At 35.7% G+C, this 27,856-nt stretch overlaps 1 protein-coding gene across 1 annotated transcript; it reads left to right on the top strand.

Annotated features, from left to right (window-relative positions):
* Positions 1 to 7: 7 nt before the first annotated feature.
* Positions 8 to 27,856, top strand: tmem38b (transmembrane protein 38B). Its single transcript, XM_058758532.1, has 6 exons — positions 8 to 141; positions 7,912 to 8,068; positions 18,790 to 18,974; positions 19,346 to 19,433; positions 21,466 to 21,583; positions 26,552 to 27,856. The coding sequence occupies exons 1-6, from the start codon at positions 18 to 20 to the stop codon at positions 26,753 to 26,755; spliced, it is 876 nt and encodes a 291-aa protein (XP_058614515.1). The 5' UTR covers positions 8 to 17; the 3' UTR covers positions 26,756 to 27,856.

Below are 27,856 nucleotides of genomic sequence, written 5' to 3' on the forward strand. Positions count from 1 at the left end.
CCTAAAGCGGCGTAATCATGGATGTGTTCGGCTTTCTCAATCTAAACGAACTCGCTCTGGGGCTGTCAAACCTCTCCATGTTCCCCTACTTCGACATGGCGCATTATATCATATCAGTGATGAGTTTGAGAGAGCAGCCAGGTAAGAGAAATCAAACCGAATCAGTTCTTAATACGCTTTAGCTGAACGCGATTCTGTGTCAGAATCAAATCCGAATGAATCTCCATCAGGTTTATCGCATTCCCGACTCATTTCTGCAGTCAAATGCACAGTATTTAAGCACTTGAAGGCTTTATAATGTAGTTATATTCTTAATAATTGTGTTATGTGTGCTTTGACAGGTTGTCAACACTTTTGACACGAACGTCTGTGTCCTCACATCTTTAGTGCAAGTCAAACACATAAAATGTGCATTTTCTGTTTATATTTCATGATCAAAGTTGTGGTAATAATCCGAGATCTGTTTATCAGTGGGTTTATAACAGTGAGATTGCATTAAACATCAGTTTTATTGCATTTCAGACTCATTTCTGCAGTCAAATGCATAGCATTTGAGAACTCAAAGGTTTTTCTTTATTTATAATATAGTTATATTCTTAATCATTGTTTTATTTGTGCTTTGACTGGTTGTCAACACTTTTGACATGAACGTCTTTGTCCTCACATCACAAGAAATTTGTGTTTTCTGCTTGTATTTAATCAACAAATTTGTGGTAATAATATGTTTCATGAATATCTGTCATGCATTTGATCGTGTTTTATATGTAGTTTCTTTCATCCGGGCAGTGGCTTTATAAATTGCAATAGGTACACAATGAGGGTTCTGTTCTCCTTAGAAAGCATTCATGTTTATGATTTGATGCATTTAGTGCAGGTCAGTGTGTGTTTAAATGAGTGTGAAAGCAGAAGTTACATGATCAAAGGCCAAAGGGAAGAGAAGTGCATTTAATCATTAACGCTCTGTCAATATTCTATCTCTGTTTTTCTCATAGAAGCATGCAAATGTGTGCTTAAACATGCATTTGCGTTGCACGTGGGGTGGAGTCACAAATCCTGTTTGCTGGGTCGTTTTGCATTAACCAAACATGCATTAACACACATACATTTGCATTAACCAAAAGTGTGGTTAGCCAGTGCTGAGATCAGCCCTTTGCTCTTGTACTGGGAATTTGTGTTCACACCAGAGCAGTAATGCATGCATGTGCTCTATTGTATTGGCTGCAGCAGCTGCAGTAAATCACAGGCTATTTTAGAGCCTCTGACCTGCGCGGCATCCCGTTTCACCTGACCCTCTCTCTTCTATTGTCCAGCACTTTACTGAAGTAACTAGAGGGGGACTGAGACTCAACATGTCCTGATGTTTAGATCAAGTGGGAAGAGAGTCTCTAGAATGTTTTAGGTTAAAGGTGTTTCTGTTTTACCTGCAGCATATTAACTCCTACACTATCCAGACTGACATCCAGTGCAACTAATTAACCTGAAGTTACTGTTAGTCTGTTTTCCAGGAAGAAAGACTGAAAGTGGAGTTTATTTTGTCAGTGTTTAGAAGTCCACTAGCATATACAGGTGCTGGTCATATAATTAGAATATCATCAAAAAGTTGATTTATTTCACTAATTCCATTCAAAAAGTGAAACTTGTATATTATATTCACTCATTACACACAGACTGATATATTTCAAATGTTTATTTCTTTTCATTTTGATGATTAGAGCTTACAGCTCATGAAAGTCAAAAATCAGTATCTCAAAATATTAGAATATTTACATTTGAGTTTGAATAAATGACCATCCCTACAGTATAAATTCTGGGTATCTCTTGTTCTTTGAAACCACAATAATGGGGAAGACTGCTGACTTGGCAATGATCCAGAAGATGAACATTGACACCTCCACAAAGAGGGTAAGTCACAGAAGGTCATTACTGAAAGGTGTGGCTGTTTACAGAGTGCTGTATCAAAGCATATTAAATGCAAAGTTGACTGGAAGGAAGAATTTGGGTAGGAAAAGGTGCACAAGCAACAGGGATGACCGCAAGCTTGAGAATACAGTCAAGCAAAGCCGATTCAAACACTTGTGAGAGCTTCACAAGGAGAGAACTGAAGCTGGAGTCAGTGCATCAAGAGTCACCACGCCAGACGCCTTCAGGAAAAGGGCTACCAAGCCACTTCTGAACCAGAGACAACGCCAGAAGCATCTTAACTGGGCTGTGGAGAAAAGAACTGGACTGTTGCTCAGTGGTCCAAAGTCCTCTTTTCAGATGAAAGTAGATTTTACATTTCATTTGGAAATCAAGGTCCCAGAGTCTGAAGGAAGAGTGGAGAGGCACAGAATCCATGTTGCTTGAAGTCCAGTGTGAAGTTTCCACAGTCAGTGATGATTTGGGCTGCCATGTCATCTGCTGGTGTTGGTCCACTGTGTTTTCTGAAGTCCACAGTCAACGCAGCCATCTACCAGGAAATTTTAGAGCACTTCATGCTTCCTTCTGCTGACAAGCTTTATGGAGATGCTGATTTCATTTTCCAGCAGGACTTGGCACCTGCCCACACTGCCAAAGGTACCAAAAGCTGGTTCAATGACCATAGTGTTACTGTGCTTGATTGGCCAGCAAAGAGAGAATCTATGGAGTATTGTGAAGAGGAAGATGAGAGACACCAGACCCAACAATGCAGAAGAGCTGAAGGCCACTATCAGAGCAACCTGGGCTCTCATAACACCTGAGCAGTGCCACAGACTGATCGACTCCATGCCACGCCGCATTGCTGCAGTAATTCAGGCAAAAGGAGCCCCAACTAAGTATTGAGTGCTGTACATGCTCATACTTTTCATTTTCATACTTTTCAGTTGGCCAAGATTTCTAAAAATCCTTTCTTTGTATTGGTCTTAAGTAATATTCTAATATTTTGAGATACTGATTTTTGACTTTCATGAGCTGTAAGCTCTAATCATCAAAATTAAAAGAAATAAACATTTGAAATATATCAGTCTGTGTGTAATGAATGAATATAATATACAAGTTTCACTTTTTGAATGGAATTAGTGAAATAAATAAACTTTTTGATGATATTCTAATTATATGACCAGCACCTGTAGATGTAAGTCACTACAGGAAAAAAACTTTTTTTTTTTTTAATGTGTGTGCATTGATCAATTTTTATTTTTATTTTTTTGGCTCTTCATAATGTTTTTCAGACTAGAGGCTACTTTTTTTTTTATTTGCATCTGTAAATTTTAATTACAATACATCTTATCTTTAAAAATTTTATTTTCTTCAGCAGCACTTACATACACCAAACTTTACAGTTTTATTCCTGTCTATGTTCTGAAGATTTTTACTGAGGGGTTTGTTCATACATCATTTTTTTTTTTTTTTTTTTACAACACTTTATTCCTAAAACATGATGAAAAAGTTTTGATATTTCTGATTTATGAAGTGATAAAAAGAGAAACCTCAAATCCCCTCTGTAAAAACAATTTTGAACCTGGATTTATTCAATGTTTAGATTTCTATTCTGGAAATGTATGCAAATTAGTGCATATTTAATTAGATGTTTATGCATAACATAATGGCAAACCTGTAATTGAAAAAAAAGTTTGCAACTCTTAATGTAATCAATCAACTGGGGAAGTATGGTGAAATCTAGTTAAATGTGTTTCCCTATTCTTCTGCGATATCATGTCTTAAAGATAACAAACATGACCTAAAACCATAAAACTCAGGATTTATTTCAGTATTTTTAAACTCATCCAGAAGGACCCTTCACATCTTTTGTTGTGTGTGAACCTGCATGAGTAACCAAATGTTTTCATTGCATTTAATGAAAGGATTAATGAAACTGCAGCCCGGCTCACTTCATTGTGTTCTGGTTTCCCAAGCAACTTTTATTCCATGAGGAATGTGTTTAGCAGGCAGTTCAGCGTCTTTCTTCCTAATAAAGACAGAGAGTGTTCTGGAAAAGCCTTCTTTCCTGTTTCTGTCTGTTCTCTGCTCTGGGAGTTTTCCCCGAGCGCCGCGTGTCACTTCCTGTCAGACTCATGCATGTTTAATGGGAACAGTGTTCTGTGGAAGCAGAAACTCCTTCTGTTCTGGTCTTGAGCGCTTCTTCTCTCATGCAGAAACGTGAATGACACTTGTGTTTTTATACAGTTTGAGCAGTTTTGAAGCTCTTGAGTAAGAATATGCATTATTTTATCAATAATGTATCTTTATTAGTTACATATAATAATGACATTTTTGATAGTCAAATATATACACGGTAGTTTGAGAGAGTAGAAAAGCTGAGCTATATTTCCATGTCCATGCAACTTCTGTGACTTCTTTTAAATGTATTTTTTTTTATATACAGTATTTTGCTATTTATTTTGGGCACCATATTTGAATTTTCTGTATGCATCATGTGGGTGATCTATTGCTGCATTTGCCAAAAAGATGTGATGTATGTGTATCCCACAATGCAATGCACTCTGCTCAACCTTGCACTTCAAATATGTATTTTATCTATATGAGTCTATTTTCTGAATGCATATTATTGGGCTTGTTGTGAATGATTTGACACACAAACTTGGAATCAAAATAACTTGATGTTCCAAATCTGTCACTATATGTTTCAGTGCAACTTTAAATCATTATTTGATAACACTCCCAAACATTAAAACATTTTTCTTAATAGAGTTGGATTAAAAATACAAAATGTTTTATTTATTTCTGAGATGACGACAGGATGCTACTCACTGGATGTAATGAGGTCATGTGACAAACGTAATGAGAACAACAATGTAGCAAACCATTGTTTGAAACATTCTTCTATTTTTTTTCTGTTCACTTTAAACAGGATGAAACCACTGACAACAGCGTAGCAACTCCATAGCGACAAACCTTAGTAACCACTTTAATCTTGGAGTTTTGTCAATATTTCTCATTTATGGTCATAAATGCTTGCAAAGGTTATAGTAGATATATTTTGGAAGAATTTTTGAGTTGTGATCAAATGTATCCCCTTTGGTTTCCATGCAATTTGCCAAAAATCAACACTTTGAAAAACAGAAAATCTGTATTGCAGCCTGTCAAATGCTAAAATATGAAATACATGAGAACGTATTAAATTTATGGCTCAAAGTTTAAATTTGAGACTCGAAATTGAGACTTGTCTTCTGAATTGCCCAAGGAAAAGTCACTGTTTCTTCATCTAGTTGAGCTTCACAGTCAAAAATATGTCAAAATAGTTTTTGGTCGTTAGTTTTATTGGATCTCAATTACTAGCCTATTACAGCACTAAAAGGCAAATTAAGAAACTCATTTTACACTGAAAAAAAAATGATTCATTGAATTTACTAAATCTTTTTAAGGTAAGTGGTTGCAATCAATTTATTTTAGCATTTAAATAAACAAATTTAGTTGACTAACTTTTTAACTTTTTTTTTTTTTTAAATGTGTCTGTGCAGCTAATTTTACAACAAAAATTGACTTAGAAACAAAGCAAAAAATAAAATATTGCAATTATTTATTTATTTTTTTAGTCTCTGACAGCTACAATAACATTTTTCTGTTTTTACAGGATACTTTTGTCTTCACTTTTTGGTGAATTTCATGCAAACAAATGTGGGTCAGTTTGACTCGCAGCACAGAAGTTGTACTCCATTTCTGAACAGAAATGGTTAAGAAAAATGCCCAGACTGTGTTGAATCAGTGCTAGCTGACTGTATGTGTTCAGTTCTACATGAGTGAGCTCTGTAGTAATGCACTGCTTGTGATGATCTTGCAGGCGTCTCTCTCTCTCTCTGTTTGTCTGTCTGTCTGCAGGTAGACAGGTACGTTTTTACAGCATGACTTTAACACACACATCTCATCTTGTGCTGTTCTGCTTCTGTGTGTGGTTTATCTGTAGATAAACGTCCATTTGCAACACACTGAGAGCATGACGAGTGTGTGTGTGTGTGTGTTGATGCATTGACTCGTATCTGTGATGGATCCGCTCTGCTTCGGTCTCGATGTCATTCGTTCGCTGCTTTAGTGGCTGCATCATGTGATCAGAACGAATGCGACTGTCCTGTGAACTCGTGTTGTGTCGAGCGTGTCGTCATCTAGGATGCGGTTGCATCACATGACCTGATTAAATCCGTGAAGGCTGTCAACCTTATCTGTGTTGAGGCGTGTTTGAGTGTTTAACAGGTGTCACTGCAGATATCAGGCCTTCTACATCTCATGCAGTCGACTTTTAAACAGTCTCTTGAGCTCTTGTCAGTTTTCTGATTATATTATATGATAAACTATATTATTTTCCAGCTCGAATCTGCTAAATTAGACTAAGGCATGAAGATATTAAGATATTGAACACATTATTTCATGTAATCTGCTTTGAAACCATGTGTGGTGAAAAGCGCTATACAAGTACATTTGTCTTGACTTGACATACAGTATGTGACCCTGGAGCACAAAACCAGTCATAAATTGAGGTTTATACATCATCTGAAAGCTAAATAAATAAGTCCTATGATAGGACAATATTTGGCTGAGATACAAATATTTTAAAATCTGGAATCTGAGGGTGCAAAAAATTTAAATATTGAGAAAATGGCCTTTGAAGTTGTCCAAATGAAGTTTTGATATATTTACGGTAATTTACAAAATATCTTAACGGAACATGATCTTTATCCTAATGATTTTTGGCATAAAAGAAAAATGTATAATTTTGAGCCATACAATGTATTGTTGGCTATTGCTACAAATATACCTGTGCTGCTTATGACTGCTTTTGTGCTGCAGGGACACATATACTGTAGTATTTTTATTAGTCTAATTTAGGTTAAAATGTATAATTTTTAACTACCTTTTGTCTTCGCTAGTTCATTTGAAATGCAATGTGACATTAATTTGTATATTAATTAATAACATATATTATATATAGCCTCATAATTAAATTCAACTCATAAAACTGTGTATATGATAATAAAACTAATAAAATAATGTATGTATAGTATGTTACACTGCTCACCCTGATTGACATGTATCTGAGTTCAAAACAGTAACACAGCGCTGCGCGATTAATTGAAATAAAACTTGAATCAGAAAATCCCTTTCTGTCAAAATAAAAGTTTGATGGTTTAACATTTCAAAAAGAAGATATTAAGACAGCCATAAATATTAGTATTGTAATTTTACAGTTGTAATGTATTTATTTTACAGTAAAATATTATAATGATAATATTTCTTTAGTTTTTATCATTGTTTTTTATTTTTATTAAGTAATTATTATTATTATTATTAATGTTTTATTGATATATTGATATGTAATAACAAAATTTTGGACAAATTGTACAGCCCTCCAAAAACAAGGATTTTGTTTTTTTTTTAAACTGCAATTTTTTATTATTTTTTTTCCCAGAAATCATTGAGCTCTAGATCATCCTCATTCACAGTCACGTGTTCTGGCTGATTGTCTCATGCTAATCTCACTCTAATCTCAGAGCAGAGATATGAAATCCAGCACATAGTCACGTGATCATGCTTTATCTGTTCGTCTCAATCTGTCTGAGATATTCTGGAGTGTTTCTAAATGATGATCAATGACTCTTGTTGGGATTTGATTACATTTTATTTTGAATTAGAAGGCCTTTTTGCGCCCAATTGCTTACATTTACTTGGCTAAATCTAAATGGGGACATTTCATAGACTTCTGTTGTTTTTATATACTGCACAGTTAGTTTTAAGTACTGTAAACTAAACCTGCATTTTTACATTTTATTTTTATACCAATTTTACAAATGAGGACATCTCAAAAGGAGATTTATCTATGATTTCTATACACATTTGTCCCCACAGTAGTGTTTGATTTGTGTGATGGTCGTTTTTGTCTTTCTGAAGTGAATTGGCTGTAATGTCACATGAGTGATGATGATGATGATTGTTTTGCAGGAGCGCTGGAGGTCTCTCAGCGCAGTCCGTTCGCGTGTTGGTTCAGTTCGATGCTGTATTGTTTCGGTGGAGCTGTTCTCTCAGCGCTGATGATGGCAGACGCACCGGTCGCTCCGCTGTCCAACACCACCAACCTGCTGCTCGCCTCGCTCATGTGGTGAGACACACACATAAACACATTATGTATAGACCAATTCGTGGTAGACGTCACAGTTACATCACATGCAGCTGCGCATGCATAGTGGTGGCAGAAAAACACTGGTAACAAGTAGGGCTGTCAAAATGGCTGAAAAACTAAATTAGAATTTTGTAATTAAATATTATCAATATTCGAATTTAAAAGGCATAATTTCAGTTAGGGGGAAAAAAAGCTTTTGGCTTCTCTCCTGAGGCCACAAGAGGGCACATCGGACAAAATATCACTAATGCAAGTTTCTTCAAAGCAATAAAATAACACGACTATCATTGAAAAATGTGCATAATGTTTAAAATAATGTTTATAAACCATATATAATTAACTACGTTGCTTAAACAATTAGAAACAAAACAGCATCATGTGTGTATGTATAGTTTAATACAGAAAACCAATCACAAAGAGTACTTTTTCATTTAAAAACATGAGATGCAGAAAAACTGCCATAAAGTCTGGAGACATGTTTTTTAAAAGTTGAACTTGCATTAATTTGACATGCTTTCTAAACATGCGGCTCTCTTGTGCGAGACACGAGTGCAACTCTATCTGTCTGATAGATGTTTCTCTAGAAAATGCAATAAATATGTGTTCTGTGTGAACGGCTTGGTTTCAGTTTTGACGTAAACAAGATCTTCTCCGCATTGATGTCCTGTTTTCATGCAATATTTTGAAAGAGCAACGTAGCAGCGCTGCATCTCGTGAGTTCAACAGGATAAGCTACGAAAAACATTAAAATGCAACGTTTTGCTGAACGTTGTAGTCGGCGGAGCAGCAGCGCTGGTCAAACGCTTCTGGAAGCGCAGACGGGGGAAGCGAGCTGGCGCGCTCGTGAAGCTCGGACAGTGCGGATTTTAGACGCCATTGCCTAGCATCCATCTGGCGAATCTCCGCTCTCTACCCAACAAAACGGACAAACTCCTTCTGCTCTCCCGGACAAATAAGGATTTTTCAAATTCTGCTGCTCTGTGTTTCACGGAAGCCTGGCTGAATGACACCATTCTGGACAGCGTGCTTCATCTGCCGGGCTTTCAGCTGTTTAGAGCGGACCACGACGCAGAATCAACGGGGAAATCACGCTGCGTAGGGACATGCTTTTACATCAATGAGAGGTGGTGTACAGATGTAACTGTGTTAAAGAAGATGTGCTGTTCTGATCTAGAAGTGCTTTTCATTAACTGTAAGCCTTTCTACTTGCCGCGGGAGTTTTGCTCGTTCATTCTCGTGAATGTTTACATTCCACCGCAAGCGCACGTGAGCTCAGCTTTAAACTGTCTGATCTGATCACAGAGACTGAGCAACAACACCCGGACTCTGTTTTAATCATTCTCGGGGACTTTAATAAAGCAAATATCTCCCGTGAACTGACAAAATACAGACAGCACATCACATGTCCCACCAGAGTAATATACCGGATCACTGTTACACAGCAATAAAGGACGCATATCACTCTGTCCCACGGGCAGCTTTAGGACTATTTGATCACTGTTTGGTTCATCTCATACCAACCTACAGGCAGAAACTTAAATCTGCTAAACCTGTATTAAGGACTGTAAAAAGATGGACTAATGAAGCAGAGCAGGTTTTACAAGCCTGTTTCTCTCTCACTGATTGGAGGGTTTTTGAAGCTGCTGCCACCGATCTGGGCGAGCTCACAGAGACTGTAACATCATATATCAGTTTCTGTGAGGATATATGTGCATTCCTATCAGGACTCATCTAACTTACAACAACGACAAACCGTGGTTCACTGCAAAACTCAGACAGCTCCATCAGGCCAAAGAAGATGCTCGCAGGAATGGGGGACAGATTGTTGTATAAACAGGCCAAATACACATTGGAAAAGGAGATCAGAGTGGCAAAGAGGAGTTATTCTGATAAGCTAAGGAACCAATTCTCTCTCAGTGATCCTGCTTCAGTGTGGAAAGATCTGAAAGGCATCACCAACTACAAGACACCATCCCCCAGCACTGTGGAGAATCAACAACTGGCAGACGATCTGAATGAGATCTTCAATAGATCAGTGGAGCTGTCCCCTCATGCTTCAAATGCTCCACCATCATCCCCGTCCCAAAGAAACTCAAAATTACTGGACTTAATGACTACAGACCCGTGGCTCTAACATCTGTGGCCATGAAATCATTTGAAAGACTGGTTTTGGCTTATCTGAAGGACATCACTGGATCCCCTGCAGTTTGCCTACAGAGCAAATAGGTCTGTGGATGATGCAGTCAATATGGGACTGCATTATGGACAGACCAGGGACTTATGTGAGGATCCTGTTTGTGGACTTCAGCTCAGCTTTTAACACCATCCCATCACTCCTCCAGCTCAAATTAACTCAGCTCTCCGTCTTTCAGTGGATCAACAACTTCCTGACAGACCGGCAGCAGCTAGTAAAGCTTGGTAAATTCTCATCCAGCACCCGTACGATCAGCACTGGTGCCCCTCAGGGCTGTGTCCTCTCCCCACTGCTCTTCTGCCTCTACACCAACGACTGCACATCTGAAGATCTCTCTGTTAAGCTCCTGAAGTCTGCAGATGACACCACAGTCATCGGCCTCATCCAGGACGGTGACGAGTCTGCCTACAGACAGGAGGTTAAGGAGCTGGCTGTCTGGTGCAGTCTTAACAACCTGGAGCTCAACACGCTCAAAACAGTGGAGATGATCGTGGACTTCAGGAGGAACCCCCCTCCTCTCCCCCCACTCACCATCATGAACAGCACTGTGACTGCAGTGGAGTCATTCAGATTCCTGGGCACCACCATCTCTCAGGACCTGAAGTGGGACATTCACATTGAGTCCATTGTGAAAAAGGCCCAGCAGAGGTTCCTTCTCCAGCTGAGGAAGTTCAACCTGCCACAGGAGCTGCTGAAACAGTTCTACTCCGCCATCATTGAATCCGTCCTCTGCACTTCAGTAACTGTCTGGTTCAGCTCAGCTACCAAATCTGACCTCAGAAGACTACAGAGGGTAGTCCTGACCGCTGAGCGAATCATTGGTACAACCCTCCCCGCTCTCCAAGAACTGTACTCATCCAGAGTGAGCAAAGGGCTGAAATCACTCTGGACCCTCACATCCAGCACACTCGCTCTTTGAACTGCTGCCGTCTGGTCGACGCTACAGAGCTCTGAGCACCAGAACGACCAGCACAGGAACAGTTTCTTCCCTCAGGCAATCCATCTCATGAACACTTGACAATAAACGTGGAACACACAACACTATTATACATTATTTACTTAACACACATACTTATTTACATTTCAAATTTGCACATATCATACCTGTACAAACATAATTGTCTATATTATATATCGTGTTTTTGCTATTTTGTACATTGTCTATTTTGTATATTTGTATATTGTTCTTTTTATTATTTGTGTTTTTTGTGCTGTTGCTGTCATTCTGTCGCACTGTGGAGCTTCTGTCACTAAAACAAATTCCTCGTATGTGTAAACATACCTGGCAATAAAGCTCATTCTCATTCTCTCATTCTCATACATCGTCATCTCATCTCGTGCACCACTGATAGAGCTGTCTGACGCACACCTAACATTCGAATGCAACGTTTTTGCATTTGAATGTGGATTTTTATTTTAAATTCGGCGAATATATTCGAAATTCAAATTTGACAGCCCTAGTAACAAGTGGAGGGAAACAGGTAAAATCCACAGAATAAGAGAGAAATATATATATTTTTGTGCCTTTTGATGTCAAAATCGGAATGCAAATAATTTTTATAGAATACCGTCATCAAGGACGCCATTTGAAGCTAAACACAGACGTTTAAACGGACATACTATGGATGAAAACTGCTATGATTACTATACTTTTAAAGCATAAATTTGATTTAAACAATAGGTCTACATAATACGGGGTTCATAGGGGACGTGTTGTATTAACTCTACAGTTAAAGCATGAAATATTATTTAAACCTATTACTATTAACATTTTACATAACATGTATTTATTTTATCTCACAATTCTGACTCTCTTTTTTTCTTGCAAATGCAAGTTTATATCTGCTAATTCTGACTTTATCAGAAAAAAATCTTTAGTCAGAAAGACTATCTTCCTCGGGTTTTCTGCAACCATGATGAACGTGCATCCCGAATGTTTACAAACTTATATTAAGCCTATGCACACACACTCACACACATATATTGTGTGTATATATATATATATATATATATATATATATATATATATATATATATATATATATATATATATATACACACACACACACACACACACACACACACACACACACACACACACACACACACACACACACACACACACACGCCTGGTTTGCTGTCCTTGTGGGGTCTCTCCATAGGCATAATGCTTTTACTACTGTACAGACCCTATATTCTATTGCTCTATACCAACCCTACACCTAAACCTACCCCTTACAGGAGACTGTGCATTTAAACTTTTTTGAAAAAAACTTAATTCTGAGTGATTTATAAGCGTTTTGAAAAGTGGGGACATGGAGTAATGTCCTGAAAAGTCACCTTCTCCTTGTAATACCTGTCATACCCTTGTTATTATACACATTTATGTCCTGATTTGTCACAAAAACGCGCACACTCTCTCTCTCACACACACACACACACACACACACACAGCTCATGGGTTTGTGGGCCGTAGGCAAAATTATGAAAATGAGCCCCACCAATATTGACTATTATATTAAAACTAACCACTACAAACATGACAACTGCAAACAATTATAATGATTTCATGTCAACTACTCACATCATTATATATAAACGCCTATTTAGAGCAAAATTAAATAATTGTCCTCTTACATCAAAAGTACCAATCAGTAACATAATATTACCATCTAACACCATCACTTTACCGTGGTATCAGCTTAGTACTTTTTTGTAAGTGTCACATCATGCAGTTCATTTATGTGTCTTTATCTAACTTTTAAAAAACCTGCTTCATTCCTCATAAATATTCTAAATAAATGAATAAAACGGAACAAAAATAATGTATGGTGTGATAAATGAAAGATCTGAATGAATGTCCGGGTCACAAATAAGAACTAAAACATTCAGACACATCACAGAAATGAGAATAATCTGTAGAAGTAAAATCTGTTTTATAATCATTAATTTAATATTTTTATGTCCTAATTGTTCTAAAACAGGCATAATGTTCTTTATGAAAATTAACATTTCTTTTTCTATTTTAATTTCAGGTTGAAATATGCAATGCTTTAATGAGATTTGCCACACTATCTTTCATGACTCTTACGAGAAGCAAAACATTCAGACACATTATGAAATGAGTGTTCAAACGCTCACTGACGCTCCAGAAGGAAAACCCATGCATTAAGAGCTGGGGGGTGAAAACTTGTTAAATTTGAAGATCAGGGTACATTTCAATTATTTTGTCTTCTGGGAAACATGTAAGTATCTGCTGTTGCTTCTAAAGGCAGTACTAAATTAAAAAAATATTTTATGTTTAGATAAAATAAGAAAAATGTACACATCAAAAGTTTTCACGCCTCGGCTCTAAATGCATGTCTTTTTTTCCTTCTGGAGCTTCAGTGAGTGTTTGAACCTTCTGTAATAGCTGCACATGAGTCCCTCAGTTGTCCTCATTTTGTATGATCCGTCTTATTTTGGTAAAATAATTAACATTTTGCAGATTCTGCAAGGTTTATGTAAGTTCTTTTCAACATTGACTTTTTAATTGTTAAATGAGGCTGTTTGTAGGCTGAGAATCTGTCTTTGGTGTGTGTTGTGTGTGTGTGTGTGTGTGTGTGTGTGTGTGTGTGTTTCTGAAATCTCTCACACTCGTGTTGAATGTTGATCGATGTGACTAGTCCTCTGAACTAACCTAAAGATCTCAGAATCACCCTTAAACACAGACTGAGACTCGCTCTGTGTTCATGAGGTGACGGCGCCATCTAAAGGCCTGAAGTTAATATGCACACGCATGGAAATAACCACGTTTTACGAAGCAACTGCTGGCTTCATCGTTTGTTTTAGGTTTTTAATTTGTTTTCAAAAACACTACAGTGGTACAATCATAATTTCAGATGACAAAACCATGATAATTGAATGCATTCTATGGTACTGAATGCTTTTATTCATATACATGGTTATCTTTTTTTGTGTGTGAGTTAATAACGTTATTTTTTGTAAGTGTAGCATCATTCGTTATAATAGGTCATATTTAGCTGACGGTTTTCTGCTGGTGAAACAATGTAATCCACTGCCATTAAAAACTGCCAATTATCAGGGAATGTTAAAAGCAGGCCTGGAAAGTCATGAATAAATCACAGTTCACTCAGAGAAACTGTGTATAATAGAACAGTTTAATTTATTATAAAGAAAATCAGCAGCACTGTGAAGGAAAAGGTCTTACAATGAAATGCATTTGAAAGTAGTTGTTTTTGTCCATCTTTCAGCGGGTCTCTGACATTTCAGAAAGAAATCATCATTCAGAGGATGAGCGCTTACCATAATTAATAGCCAACAGCACAAGTTATGCTAATGGATATTTAAACGAGCACTTTCTGTTTCTTTGAGGGACAGAGATGGGCAATTAAGCAATTAGCAGTGGACTGACACAAGTGAGTGTGTGTGTGTGTGTGTGTGTGTGTGTGAGAGAGAGAGAGTGAGTGTGTGTGTACTTTTACGTGAAAAACTAACTATTGTGTTACTTAGTTGCTTTTTATGGAAAGTAATGCATTGTGTTACTTTTGTGTTACTTTTTGTCGCTGTTTTGTGAAAATGTAACCATTTTTGTTACGTTTTGTATACACCACATCCAGGTCATATTTCACCTCACAATAATAATAATAAAAAAAATAAAGTACCATAAAATTTTGTGCATGGGGGGTTATAGCTAACTAAAACAATTAAAAACATTTCCGTTACTAAACATAAATGTTAACTGAAATAAATTATATTAAAAAAACTTTTATTTAACTTATTTTATTTCAGTTAGTTGCAAGAAAACATTTCTTAATTTCATTTAGTTTAACTTGTACTAAATGTACAAAATGAACTAAAACTATATAGACATATAAAAAAAAAAAAAAAACAGAAGCTATTTATTTATTGTATTTAATCTATTTATGTTTATTTTCACTTGAGTTTCATTTGACTGAAATAACTAAAACTAAAAGTGAAATTTATTAAAAAATAAATGTGTGTATGTGTGTGTGCCAGTGTTGGGAAAAGTTACGTTTAAAATGATTAATATTGCGTTGCTCCATAATATAGTATCTATATGTGTTACTTTGTTACTTTTTATGGAAAGTAATGCATTATGTAGGGGTGTGCGATATTGACAAAAAATTATATCTCAATATTTTCTGTGATTTTTATTTTTTATTTTTTATTTTTTCCGATTACGATAATTAGATGATATTTTGCCGAGTGTGTTATTGTGCTGATATCTGACTACCGTGGACAGCTGCAGTTTTTGATATTCTTCATATTCTGTGGGGTCAGTCAGGGGCGGACTGGGGCTAAAAAGTGGCCCTGGACTTTTTGGCACAGAGCGGCCCACCACACCATAAACCCACCAGCTCATTATAGAGCTATTTTTAACACCACTTACTAACATACAAATATAACACAATACAGATAGATATATATATATATATATATATATATATATATATATATATATTATTATCATTAATAATGATAATATATTCATTAATATTATTATCATTAACATTAAGGAATGACCGTCATACTTCTTTACATTTATAATTTGTCTTTCCTGGTGTATATGGCAATTTGTAAATAATATTTTTACACATCTCTTAGAGGGACAGTGTAATATCACTAAAGTTAAATGCCTACCATAATATCAGTCCATAACGATGCTCTGCTCTAGAAGACCTGGAATGTACAGTATAGTTACAATTTAGAATAGCTGTTTTCTATGCAAATATATAGTAAACTATATTATTTCTGATCAAAGCTGAATTTTCAGCATTATTACCCCAGTCTTCAGTGTCACATGATCTTCAGAAATCATTCTAATATACTGATTTGATGCTCAAGAAACATTTCTGATTATTATCAATGTTGAAAACAGTCATGCTGCACAATATTTTTTGTGGAAAATGTGATACATCACCATTAAGTCTAGAATAAGATTTAAAATAATAATAATAATACTTTTATTCAACAAGGTTGCATTAAAAAGTGGAAGGATTGCATTCAATTTCGTTGTACTTGTACAATGACTAGATATTCATTCATTCATTAAATTGATTTAAGTGACAGTAAAGATATACTTATTACAAATTATTTATATATAAAAAGTTGTTCTTTAACTTTGTATTCAACAAATAATCCTGAAAAAGTTAGTGTCACAGTTTCCACAAAAATATTAAGAAACAAAAACAATTTTCAGTATTGATAATAATTAGAACCATTATTAATAACTGAGCACAAATAATAATTGAAAATAATGAAGTAGCAAATCAGCATATTAGAATGATTTCTGAAGGACCATGAGTAATGATGCTGAAAATTCAGCTGCACATCACAGAAATAAATACATTAAAATATAAAATATTAATTCTTTCGTTTACACGGATCAGTCGTCCTGGTCCCTTTGCAGAAAAACAGCCCCAAAGCATGATGTTTCCACCCCATGCTTCACAGTAGGTATGCTGTTCTTTCTCCTCCAAACACGACAAGTTGAGTTTTTACCAAAAAGTTCTATTTTGGTTTCATCTGACCATATGACATTCTCCCAATCCTCTTCTGGATCATCCAAATGCTCTCTAGCAAACTTCAGACGGGCCGGACATGTACTGGCTTAAGCAGGGGGACACGTCTGGCGCTGCAGGATTTGAGTCCCTGGCGGCGCAGTGTGTTACTGATGGTAGCCTTTGTTACTTTGGTCCCAGCTCTCTGCAGGTCATTCACTAGGTCCCTCGTGTGGTTCTGGGATTTTAGCTCACAGTTCTTGTGATCATTTTGGGGTGAGATCTTGCGTGGAGCCCCAGATCGAGGGAGATTATCAGTGGTCTTGTATGTCTTCCATTTTCTAATAATTGCTCCCACAGTTGATTTCTTCACACCGAGCTGCTTACCTATTGCAGATTCAGTCTTCCCAGCCTGGTGCAGGTCTACAATTGTGTTTCTGGTGTCCTTTGACAGCTCTTTGGTCTTGGCCATGGTGGAGTTTGAGTTGAACTGTTTGAGGTTGTGGACAGGTGTCTTTTATACTGATAACGAGTTCAAACAGATGCCATTAATACAGGTAACGAGTGGAGGACAGAGGAGCCTCTTAAAGAAGAAGTTACAGGTCTGTGAGAGCCAGAAATCTTGCTTGTTTGTAGGTGACCAAATACTTATTTTACAGAGGAATTTACCAATTAATTCTTTAAAAATCCTACAATGTGATTTTCTGGATTTTTTTTCTCATTTTGTCTCTCATAGTTGAGGTATACCTATGATGAAAATTACAGGCCTCTCTCATCTTTTTAAGTGGGAGAACTTGCACAATTGCTGGCTGACTAAATACTTTTTGCCCCATTGTGTGTATATATATATATATATATATATATATATATATATATATATATATATATATATATATATATATATATATATATATAATATATAATATATTTTAAAAATCTGACCGCCCACATAAAAAAAAAAAAAATGATGGCCAATGGCGGATCAGTTCACATCAGTGATAGAAATTAATCTTTTCCTTAAGTTTAAACTGATTTTTACCTTTTATGGGCATTTTTACCTTTAAGCCATTCAAGAGTCAAATTGTTACATTTAATCAGTGAATTAGAATAATAAGACATTTAGGCTGTTACCAAAACAGATGAAACCAGTATCAACAAAATTAATCTTTGCAGAAGTTGCATCTGAATGGCATTTAGATGTATTTACACACTGTTTAATGCAGCTCAGAGGGACACGGAGTGCTTTAACCTGCAGTTACAAAAGCATAATTTTTTCATATTTTAAACATAACACATTGAATACTGATATTTGAAATTATTTAAATAATAAAAGATGCTCTGAATGTGAAATTAAAACCGCCAGCAGGTGGCAGCAAGTCACTGTTAACAAGTGAGTCGTTGCGATTGAACCGAATCATTTAAACGGTTGATTCATTCAGGAACGAAACACCTTCGTGTTGCTCAGAGACGCAAAACAGTGCTGTGACTGTTTGGAATTATTTTTGTTAGTAAAAACAGGCAATATGGTGTCTAAAACGTAAGTCTCTTAATATTAACGTATTGTTTATTGAAGTGTTGTATAAAATCAATATCACATTTGTAATCATGCTTATTTTTGAAGAAAAAAATGGCACTCTTCGTGTGTTATTAACTATATGAAATGAGTTTGAATTTAGTGATCATTCTTAATGCATGTTAACACACTCTAAATGCGCGCACACGCATTTTTTCGTTTTATCGTTAAAACAACAATTACGATATTATTGCAGACGATATATATCGCACACCCCTGGCATTATGTTACTTTTTGTGTTACTTTTTGTAAAATAGCACTGATTGTGGCATTATTTAAATGACATTTAGCCCATGATATTTCTCATTTGCAGTGATGTTTAAACTGGACGTGTTTTTTAGAGATTATTAGAAACTAATATGTATTGCACAGATTTGATAGATGTGTGTGTGTGTGTGTGTGTGTGCAGGTATCTGGTGTTTTATTGTCCTCTGGATGCCGTGTACTCGCTGGGGTCCGTCTTGCCCGTGCGTCTGGTCTTGACGGCGATGAAGGAAGTGACCCGTACCTGGAAGGTTCTGGGCGGAGTCACACAAGCAGGAAGGAAGTACAAAGACGGTCTGTTTGTGATGATCGCGGTGGGCTGGGCTAAAGGTACGGCGCGATGCTAATTACACTCATCCATCTACTATTGTTTTTCCAGTCAGATATCGAGCGGGATGTGACAGTATTCTTGGCTTGACATTTCAGTGTTTAAAAGCTCAAGGTTATTTTTCAGAATTTCATCACACTCATTATTAAAACCCATGATGCATTTCACCCCGCTGTCCTTCAATTACAGCCAGAAATGGTTTGAAATATCAAGAGGTCGAGGTGACCGTAATTACAATCGCCGCTGAAATAATAAAAGTTTAAGAGCCAAAACACATCAGCGAGCGACTCGTGCATCATCCTGAGTTCTTGACGGAGTTATTATGGATACACAGTGCTATCTCTGATCTCCAGATGTGATTGTGTGTCCGCAGGAGCCGGCGGAGGACTCTTGAGTAACTTTGAGCAGCTGGTTCGAGGCGTCTGGAAACCAGAAACCAACGAACTGCTGAAGATGTCATAGTAAGAGTCTTAAATATTCCAGATATATGACACAAGATCATTTCTGAAATTGAAGTCATCGAACCCCACATTCACGTCATATTTCAACTCGTAATAATAAATCAAATAAAGTACCATCAAATTTTGTGCATCGTGGGTTGTTATAGCGAACTAAAACAATTAAAAATATTGTTATTAAAATAAACATTAACTGAAATAAATTCCTTTCATTTAATACCTTTTATTTCAGCTAGTTGCCAAGAAAACATTTTTTAATTTCATTTAGTTTAACTTGAAACAAAACTGACAAAAAAATTAATTAAAACTATGTAGACACATTTATATTTATTTTCACTTGTTTAAGTTGACTGAAATAACTAAAACTACAAGTGAAAGTTATTAAAAGAATATAGATATGTGTAAAAAATATCACAAAACTAATAAAAATGATAATTTTAGTAACTTGTTGGGTTTTTTTTTTTCTTTTTTAAAAGAAAATATGTATGTAAAAAATACAGACCTATTAAAGAAAACCAAACAACTAATAAAAATGAGTTTTAGTAATTTTGCGAATTTTTCTCTTTTTTTTTTTTCTTTTTTTTTTTTGTTAAATGTCTGTATATTTTCTCATGAAACTGATTTTTTTTTTTTTTTTTTTATGAAATAATTACATTTATTATCTTGGATTTGAAAATATTTAAATACATTTTTATTTCAGTTTTAGCTTTGCTTAATTTAATCAAGTTAAATGAAAGATGTTGCTTTGACAAGTTTTAGAATTTTTTATTATTTTTTTATTATTATAAAATCCCTCATGGTTTCTGAATGTCTGAACATCATTTCATCAGATCTGTATGTCTGAAATGCTGCAGGATCTTTTCTCTTCTCCACCGTCTCTGTTCTTCATCAGATATTTTGAGTGATTTCAAGGTCTAAAAGACATCCATGAGACAAAATGCTCATGTTTGAGGACGTTCGTTGTGTTAATTAGCTCATCTGAACTCATGAATGAGATGAAAGCATCACGGACGAGCTGTTCTTGTCCAGATTTGATGGCAGTGTTTGTCTGCAGAAGCTGAATCTGTGCGTTTGCTGTCCTGGAGTCTCTTTCTCTCAGAATAATAGCGTTTGCTCCCAGAATGCCGCAGGTAGAATAATTGGTTTCTGTATTGATTTCCTCTCTTGTGTCTTGGAGACACTTGTTGTCATGGTTTTTGTGCGAGTGGCATTTGAAAGGGTTTCTTGTGGAGCAACGCAGAAGAGAAAGCGTCGCTTTCGTGGAGACGAGCCTCTGCTTTACGCCGTTCGACGCATCTTCACTGTATTTCTGAGCATCTGATGGGAAATAAAGCACTAATCGCTTCTGCAGATCAATGCAATCAATGCATATTGACTTATCTTGATCTTATTTTGATCAGCAAATAAATCAACATGCAGAATCAGTTATGGTACAAATTATGTCTTAAATTATGCAGTAATTGTATGAATATAAAAAATTAGGCATTTTACTGTAACAAATTCTGGCAACAGTAATATGATTGATAAATGTTCAATAAACGCATTTCAGCCCACAAAAACTAAAACCTGAAATTTAATTTTTTAATTATTATTTTTTTAAATATGTAAAAAATAATTATTAATAATATAATTTAAATATATTGTATTTTTTATATTTTTTTTTTTTTTTTAAATTTTGAATATAGTTTATTAGCTGAAAAAGTGACACTCAAAATCCAGTAGAAATGACAAAAGCAATTATTGTGAGAGTTAAATGGATTCAAACAAATGAAGAAAACACTTTTACAGTGAATAGCAATTTATTATTAATAATAATCACACTGTACAATTCTTCCACTTAAGTAATGTTAGAAGGTTTATGGTTGCAGAGTGACGTTAAACTCGACACATTTCTATAGAATGTGCTTCTCAGTCGTGTGTTAATTGTCTGTTTTACAGTGTCGAGTCAGAGCTGTTTATATTGAACTTTCCTCGTCTAACCTTTGACCTCTGTGTGTGTGTGTGTGTGTGTGTGTGTGTGTGTGTGTGTGTGCAGCCCGACTAAGGTGACGCTGCTGGGATCCGTTCTGTTCTCTCTTCAGCAGTGCAGCTTTCTCCCGATTCAGACGCATCAGCTGATCTTCATCTACACGCTCTTCATCGTCACCAACAAGGTCTGTGTGTGTGACACTCAAACCAAACACTCCTTATCTGGGTTATATGAAAATACATAAATACCTAGATCTGTATTTGTCAAAATAGAAAAAAAAAAAAAATAATACATTTGATTTATATTGTATTTTAAAGTTGTTATGCTTCACGAAAAAGTAAAAACAAAATACAGATATATATAAAATAAAAAAAAGAAAATGTACAAAATACGCCAGAAAACCTTAAATATACATAAAATGTATTAATATTATATGTGACCCTGGAGCACAGAAGCAGTCATAAGCAGCACAGCTATATTTGTAGCAATAGCCAACAATACATTGTATGGGTCAAAATTATAAATTTTTCTTTTATGCCAAAAATCATTAGGATATTAAGTAAAGATCATGTTCCATGAAGATATTATCAAAACATTTTTGATTAGTAATATGCATTGCTAAGAACTTAATTTGCACAACTTTAAAGGATATTTTCTCAATATTTAGATTTTTTTGCACCCTCAGATTCCAGATTTTCAAATATTGTCCGATCATAACAAACTATACATCAATGGAAAGTTATTTATTCAAATGATGTATAAATCTCAATTTTAAAAAAAATGACCCTCATGACTGGTTTTGTGCCCCAGGGTACATATTAGTACATATTATTAAAAAATATTATGTATTATTGTGCATTGTATTTAGAACCACTGTCTTATTTCTAATAATATATAATAATATATTTATAACACATACATGTGTAGATGTACAATAAATTTATGTGTAATAAATATATTATTATAAATAAGATTGTTTGTGTGTGTAATAATAAATATGTATAAAAATATATAATATATCCCAAAAAAAAACCACAACACTTATTATCTGGTTTATTTGGTAATGCATGATACCCAGAACTACACTTGGCAAATTAATAAAAATGGTAATAAACTTATTATATAGCACTTTTATAGTTTTATAGATGTTGTGCAATAACAGATAACTTTTTTAATTTTCAAAAATCGTGTTTTATATATATATATATATATATATATATACAGTGGGTACGGAAACTATTCAGACCCCCTTAAATGTTTCACTCTTTGTTATATTGCAGCCATTTGCTAAAATCATTTAAGTTCATTTTTTTCCTCATTAATGTACACACAGCACCCCATATTGACAGAAAAACACAGAATTGTTGACATTTTTGCAGATTTATTAAAAAAGAAAAACTGAAATATCACATGGTCCTAAGTATTCACACCCTTTGCTGTGACACTCATATATTTAACTCAGGTGCTGTCCATTTCTTCTGATCATTCTTGAGATGGTTCTACACCTTCATTTGAGTCCAGCTGTGTTTGATTATACTGATTGGACTTGATTAGGAAAGCCACACACCTGTCTATATAAGACCTTACAGCTCACAGTGCATGTCAGAGCAAACGAGAATCATGAGGTCAAAGGAACTGCCTGAAGAGCTCAGAGACAGAATTGTGGCAAGGCACAGATCTGGCCAAGGTTACAAAAACATTTCAGCTGCACTTAAGGTTCCTAAGAGCACAGTGGCCTCCATAATCCTTAAATGGAAGACGTTTGGGACGACCAGAACCCTTCCTAGAGCTGGCCGTCCGCCAAACTGAGCTATCGGGGAGAAGAGCCTTGGTGAGAGAGGTAAAGAAGAACCCAAAGATCACTGTGGCTGAGCTCCAGAGATGCAGTCGGGAGATGGGAGAAAGTTGTAGAAAGTCAACCATCACTGCAGCCCTCCACCAGTCGGGGCTTTATGGCAGAGTGGCCCGACAGAAGAAAGCCCGCATGGAGTTTGCTAAAAAACACCTGAATAAGATTCTCTGGTCTGATGAGACCAAGATAGAACTTTTGGCCTTAATTCTAAGCGGTATGTGTGGAGAAAACCAGGCACTGCTCATCACCTGTCCAATACAGTCCCAACAGTGAAGCATGGTGGTGGCAGCATCATGCTGTGGGGTGTTTTTCAGCTGCAGGGACAGGACGACTGGTTGCAATCGAGGGAAAGATGAAGTACAGGGATATCCTGACGAAAACCTTCACCAGAGTGCTCAGGACCTCAGACTGGGTCAAGGTTTACCTTCCAACAAGACAATGACCCTAAGCACACAGCTAAAATAACGAAGGAGTGGCTTCACAACAACTCCGTGACTGTTCTTGAATGGCCCAGCCAGAGCCCTGACTTAAACCCAATTGAGCATCTCTGGAGAGACCTAAAATGGCTGTCCACCAACGCTACCATCCAACCTGACAGAACTGGAGAGGATCTGCAAGGAGGAATGGCAGAGGATCCCCAAATCCAGGTGTGAAAAACTTGTTGCATCTTTCCCAAAAGACTCATGGCTGTATTAGATCAAAAGGGTGCTTCTACTAAATACTGAGCAAAGGGTCTGAATACTTAGGACCATGTGATATTTCAGTTTTTCTTTTTAATAAATCTGCAAAATGTCAACAATTCTGTGTTTTTCTGTCAATATGGGGTGCTGTGTGTACATTAATGAGGAAAAAATGAACTTAAATGATTTTAGCAAATGGCTGCAATGAGTGAAAAATTTAAGGGGTCTGAATACTTTCTGTACCCACTGTGTGTGTGTGTGTGTGTGTGTGTGTGTGTGTGTGTGTGTGTGTGTGTGTGTGTGTGTGTGTGTGTGTATATATATATATATATATATATATATATATATATATATATATATATATATATATATATATATATATATATATATACACACGCAACCTGAATGTTACCTCCTTATTGAGTCAAACCTTCTGATATTTAATGCAAAATAGAATTAGAAATGTAAAATAACTGAATTTATGAGAACACCACTCACTGAAGTAAACATGCAGTGTAACGAGGTCACATGACTAATTTGACCATAATAATTATTGCCAGTGTACAGAACAACTCCATTCCAGTTCACCTTCTGTGTTTATTTACCGATGAACGAATATTAGCTGTGGTTTCACGATTAAAAACATGGCAAAGAGAGCGTTTGATTGGCGGGAGTGGAGTTTGAATTGGACAGACGTCTGCTTGCATTCGTTTGACTGAATTTAACGAACGAGCTGCTAAAGCTCATCAAAGTGAGTGGTGTTGCTCTCGTCTCTCTCGATCCTCTTTTGCCCTTCAGTGTGATCCGCGCCGCTTTACACTCTTACACGGCTCTCGCGCTTTTTGCATCATTTTCATGTAATTGCATCATTCTGCTTTAAAAAAGAGTGAAGTTCTTGAGCGAGACTGACGGTAAATCTGGAGTTCTTCAGTCAGATCTCTCCATCCGCTCACGCTCGCGCCCTTTGACCTTTGCAGGCGTCACGAGACGTCTCAAGACGAGCGCTTCTCTCCTTCAGCTCTCTGTTTTAATCATTAGTATGGCTGAGGATTTCACTGTCCTTTCAGATGTGTGTTCATCTTTGACTCTCATAGTTTTATTTTTTGAGAAACTCAGGGTTTCTGCAGGTCTTAAAAAGTCTTAGTTCACCCTTCCACCAATTAAAAGGCCTTAAATCAGTGTCTTAAATTCATAAACTCATGGCATTAATTGTTGCATACACTGCAAAAACATTTATTTGTGTCTCGTTTTCCAGTACAAACATCTAAACCTCCTTAAATCAAGATACATTTACTGGAGATGCAAAATGAAGACTAAAGTCTTGATTTTTGAAAATTGATCACAATAAAGTTTATGATTAAAACAAGAACAAATATCTGCCAATGGGAAATGAAAACTTAAGATTTTTCTGAGCCATTTAGTTTATCATAGACGTCTTTACACTGAAAAACAAGACTAACATACAGTAAAAGTTATTTTATATTCTTGTTTTCTAGTATAAATATCTAAACATTTTTGAATCAATATGCATTTACTTGACAAGTTTTCTTCTTGTTTTCTAAAAAAGGTGATCAACATCTTGTTCATTTTTGTTTAAAACAAGCAAACATATCTGAAATAATCTTAATTCAAAGGCTAAACAAGACTATTTTTCTTGCCCCATTGGCAGATTTCTTTTCTTGTTTTAAGCCAAAATGAAGAAAATGTTGAATTTTTTTTTTTTCAGGAAACAAGACATAATATCTTAAGTCAATTGAATGCATCCTGATTCAAGATTTTCTTTATATTTATACTAGAAAACAAAACAAAAATACTAAGCAAGAAAATATTTTTTTACAGTGTAGCATCTCTATTCTTTTTGTATTCTATTTGTTTTCTTTTTTATTTATTATTAATGCTGTCAAACGATTAATCGCGATTAATTGCATCCAAAATAAAAGTTTTTGTTTACATAATATATGTATGTGTACTGTGTATATTTATTATGTGTGTATTTATATATATATATATATATATATATATATATATATATATATATATATATATATATATACACACACCTGCATTTATATATTTCAGAAATATATGTTATGTTTATATTTTAAATCTATTTATTTATTTATAATATAAATGATATGAATATAAATATAGACATGTAAATATTTTCAAAATATATACTGTATGTGTGTGTATTTTATTTATATATATATATATATATATATATATATATGCACAAAATAAATATACACAGAACACACACATATATTATGCAAACAAAAACTTTTATTTTGGATGCGATTAATCGCGATTAATCGCTTGACAGCACTATTTATTATACAATTAACAAAATGCAAAAAAAGGCCTCTAACACTAGCTTGCTCTATTCTTTTTCTATTCTATCTATGTTCTTTTTATTTATTATATAATATTAAAAAAACCTTTCTACGTGTACTGCGTTTAGCTAACTGAGACTTGTTACAGCACTTGCGTATCACTGCTTTTTTGATTTTGATTGCGTCTATTGTCCTCATTTGTCAGTCGCTTTGGATAAAATGTAAATTTATTCCTCAGAGTTTCTTGAGTTGTTCTTCTGTTTATTCAGTGGTCTGTGTCGTTTCAGACGCGGATGATGTTGTTGGGTTCATCGTCGTATCCGTTTTCATCGGTGGAGTCTCTGCTCTACAAGACTCTGTTTGTTCGACCTTTGACCTTTTCACCTCTGACCGACCTGACCCCGAGCTGCAACAAACCCAACGGATCGGCTTCCAACAAACCGGACCAAACCAACCCCAAAGACGCAGAAGACACCAAAAAGACGGACTGAGTCCTGACGGAGAACAGAAGCCCGACGGTTTTATTGTAGCAAAGAAACTTCTTGTTTGTCAAACTTTTCTACACGTTTCCTGCTGATGATGTTTTAAAACGCACAGATGCTCTTTTTATCTTGATATCTGATATGTACATATTTGCTTGATTCACAGAGAATTCTATTCTTTTCTATCCTGTAATGGTGAGGATAATATATTTTAATAATATTTATAATGCAATTATGAATGCAGTGGAATGCTGAACCTGTTTTACTGTAAGATGTTTTGAATGCAGGAATGATTGAATATAATTCACTCGCTCTGACTCGTCTGTCTTCAGTTTGTTGTGTTGTGTTGTGTTGTGTGTGTGTGTGTGAAAAACATTTGTCAATGGAGAATCAGTGATGAGCTCCAGCTTCAGGTTTGGTCTAAGTGCTGCATTTATTTACAGGAATCATCCAGGATGAATTCAGCGTACAGGAAAGTTGAAAATGTGCTCACCCACAGGCCATTCGAGTTTCTTCATCAGGTTTGTAGAAATGTGTCTCTGCATCAGTGTCTCAGCAATGGATGCTCTGCAGTGAATGGGTGCCGTCAGAATGAGAGTCCAAACAACTGATAAAAACATCACAATAATCCACAAGTAATCTACATCCACTTATGTTTTGGCTTGTAAACGCTGCTTGATCTGCAGATTTCTCTCCTGATTCAGACCAGAACACTTGTTCACTGGAGGAAGCGTTATTATGGATTATGGACTCAATGTATTATAGTTAAAAACTGTCTTAATGCAGGATTTGTTTCAGCTTTTGTCTTCTCCAGATGTTAACTGATGGACTGGAGTGGTGTGTATTATTGTGATGTTTTTATCAGCTGTTTGGACTCTCATTCTGACGGCACCCATTCACTGCAGAGCATCCATTACTGAGACACTGATGCAGAGACACATTTCTACAAACCTGATGAAGAAACAAACTCATTTAAAGCTAGAATGGCCAAAAGTTGAGCACAATTTCACTTTTCTGGAGAACTGTTCATTTAAGCTCCATGTACATCTGTGACAGGCTGCCAAAAATCATTTTCAATGCATGGTTCCAAAATAAATAAATAAATATATA

Source organism: Onychostoma macrolepis, chromosome 21 (genome assembly GCF_012432095.1).
Source record: "Onychostoma macrolepis isolate SWU-2019 chromosome 21, ASM1243209v1, whole genome shotgun sequence".
Lineage (NCBI taxonomy): Eukaryota > Metazoa > Chordata > Actinopteri > Cypriniformes > Cyprinidae > Onychostoma > Onychostoma macrolepis.

Excerpts from the sequence above, each read along its gene's own strand:
- tmem38b (XM_058758532.1), top strand. The coding sequence starts at position 18 with ATGGATGTGTTCGGCTTTCTCAATCTAAACGAACTCGCTCTGGGGCTG. Across the intron at positions 18,975-19,345 it reads CGCGGTGGGCTGGGCTAAAG|GAGCCGGCGGAGGACTCTTG; the intron begins GTACGGCGCGAT and ends GTGTGTCCGCAG. Across the intron at positions 19,434-21,465 it reads GAACTGCTGAAGATGTCATA|CCCGACTAAGGTGACGCTGC; the intron begins GTAAGAGTCTTA and ends GTGTGTGTGCAG.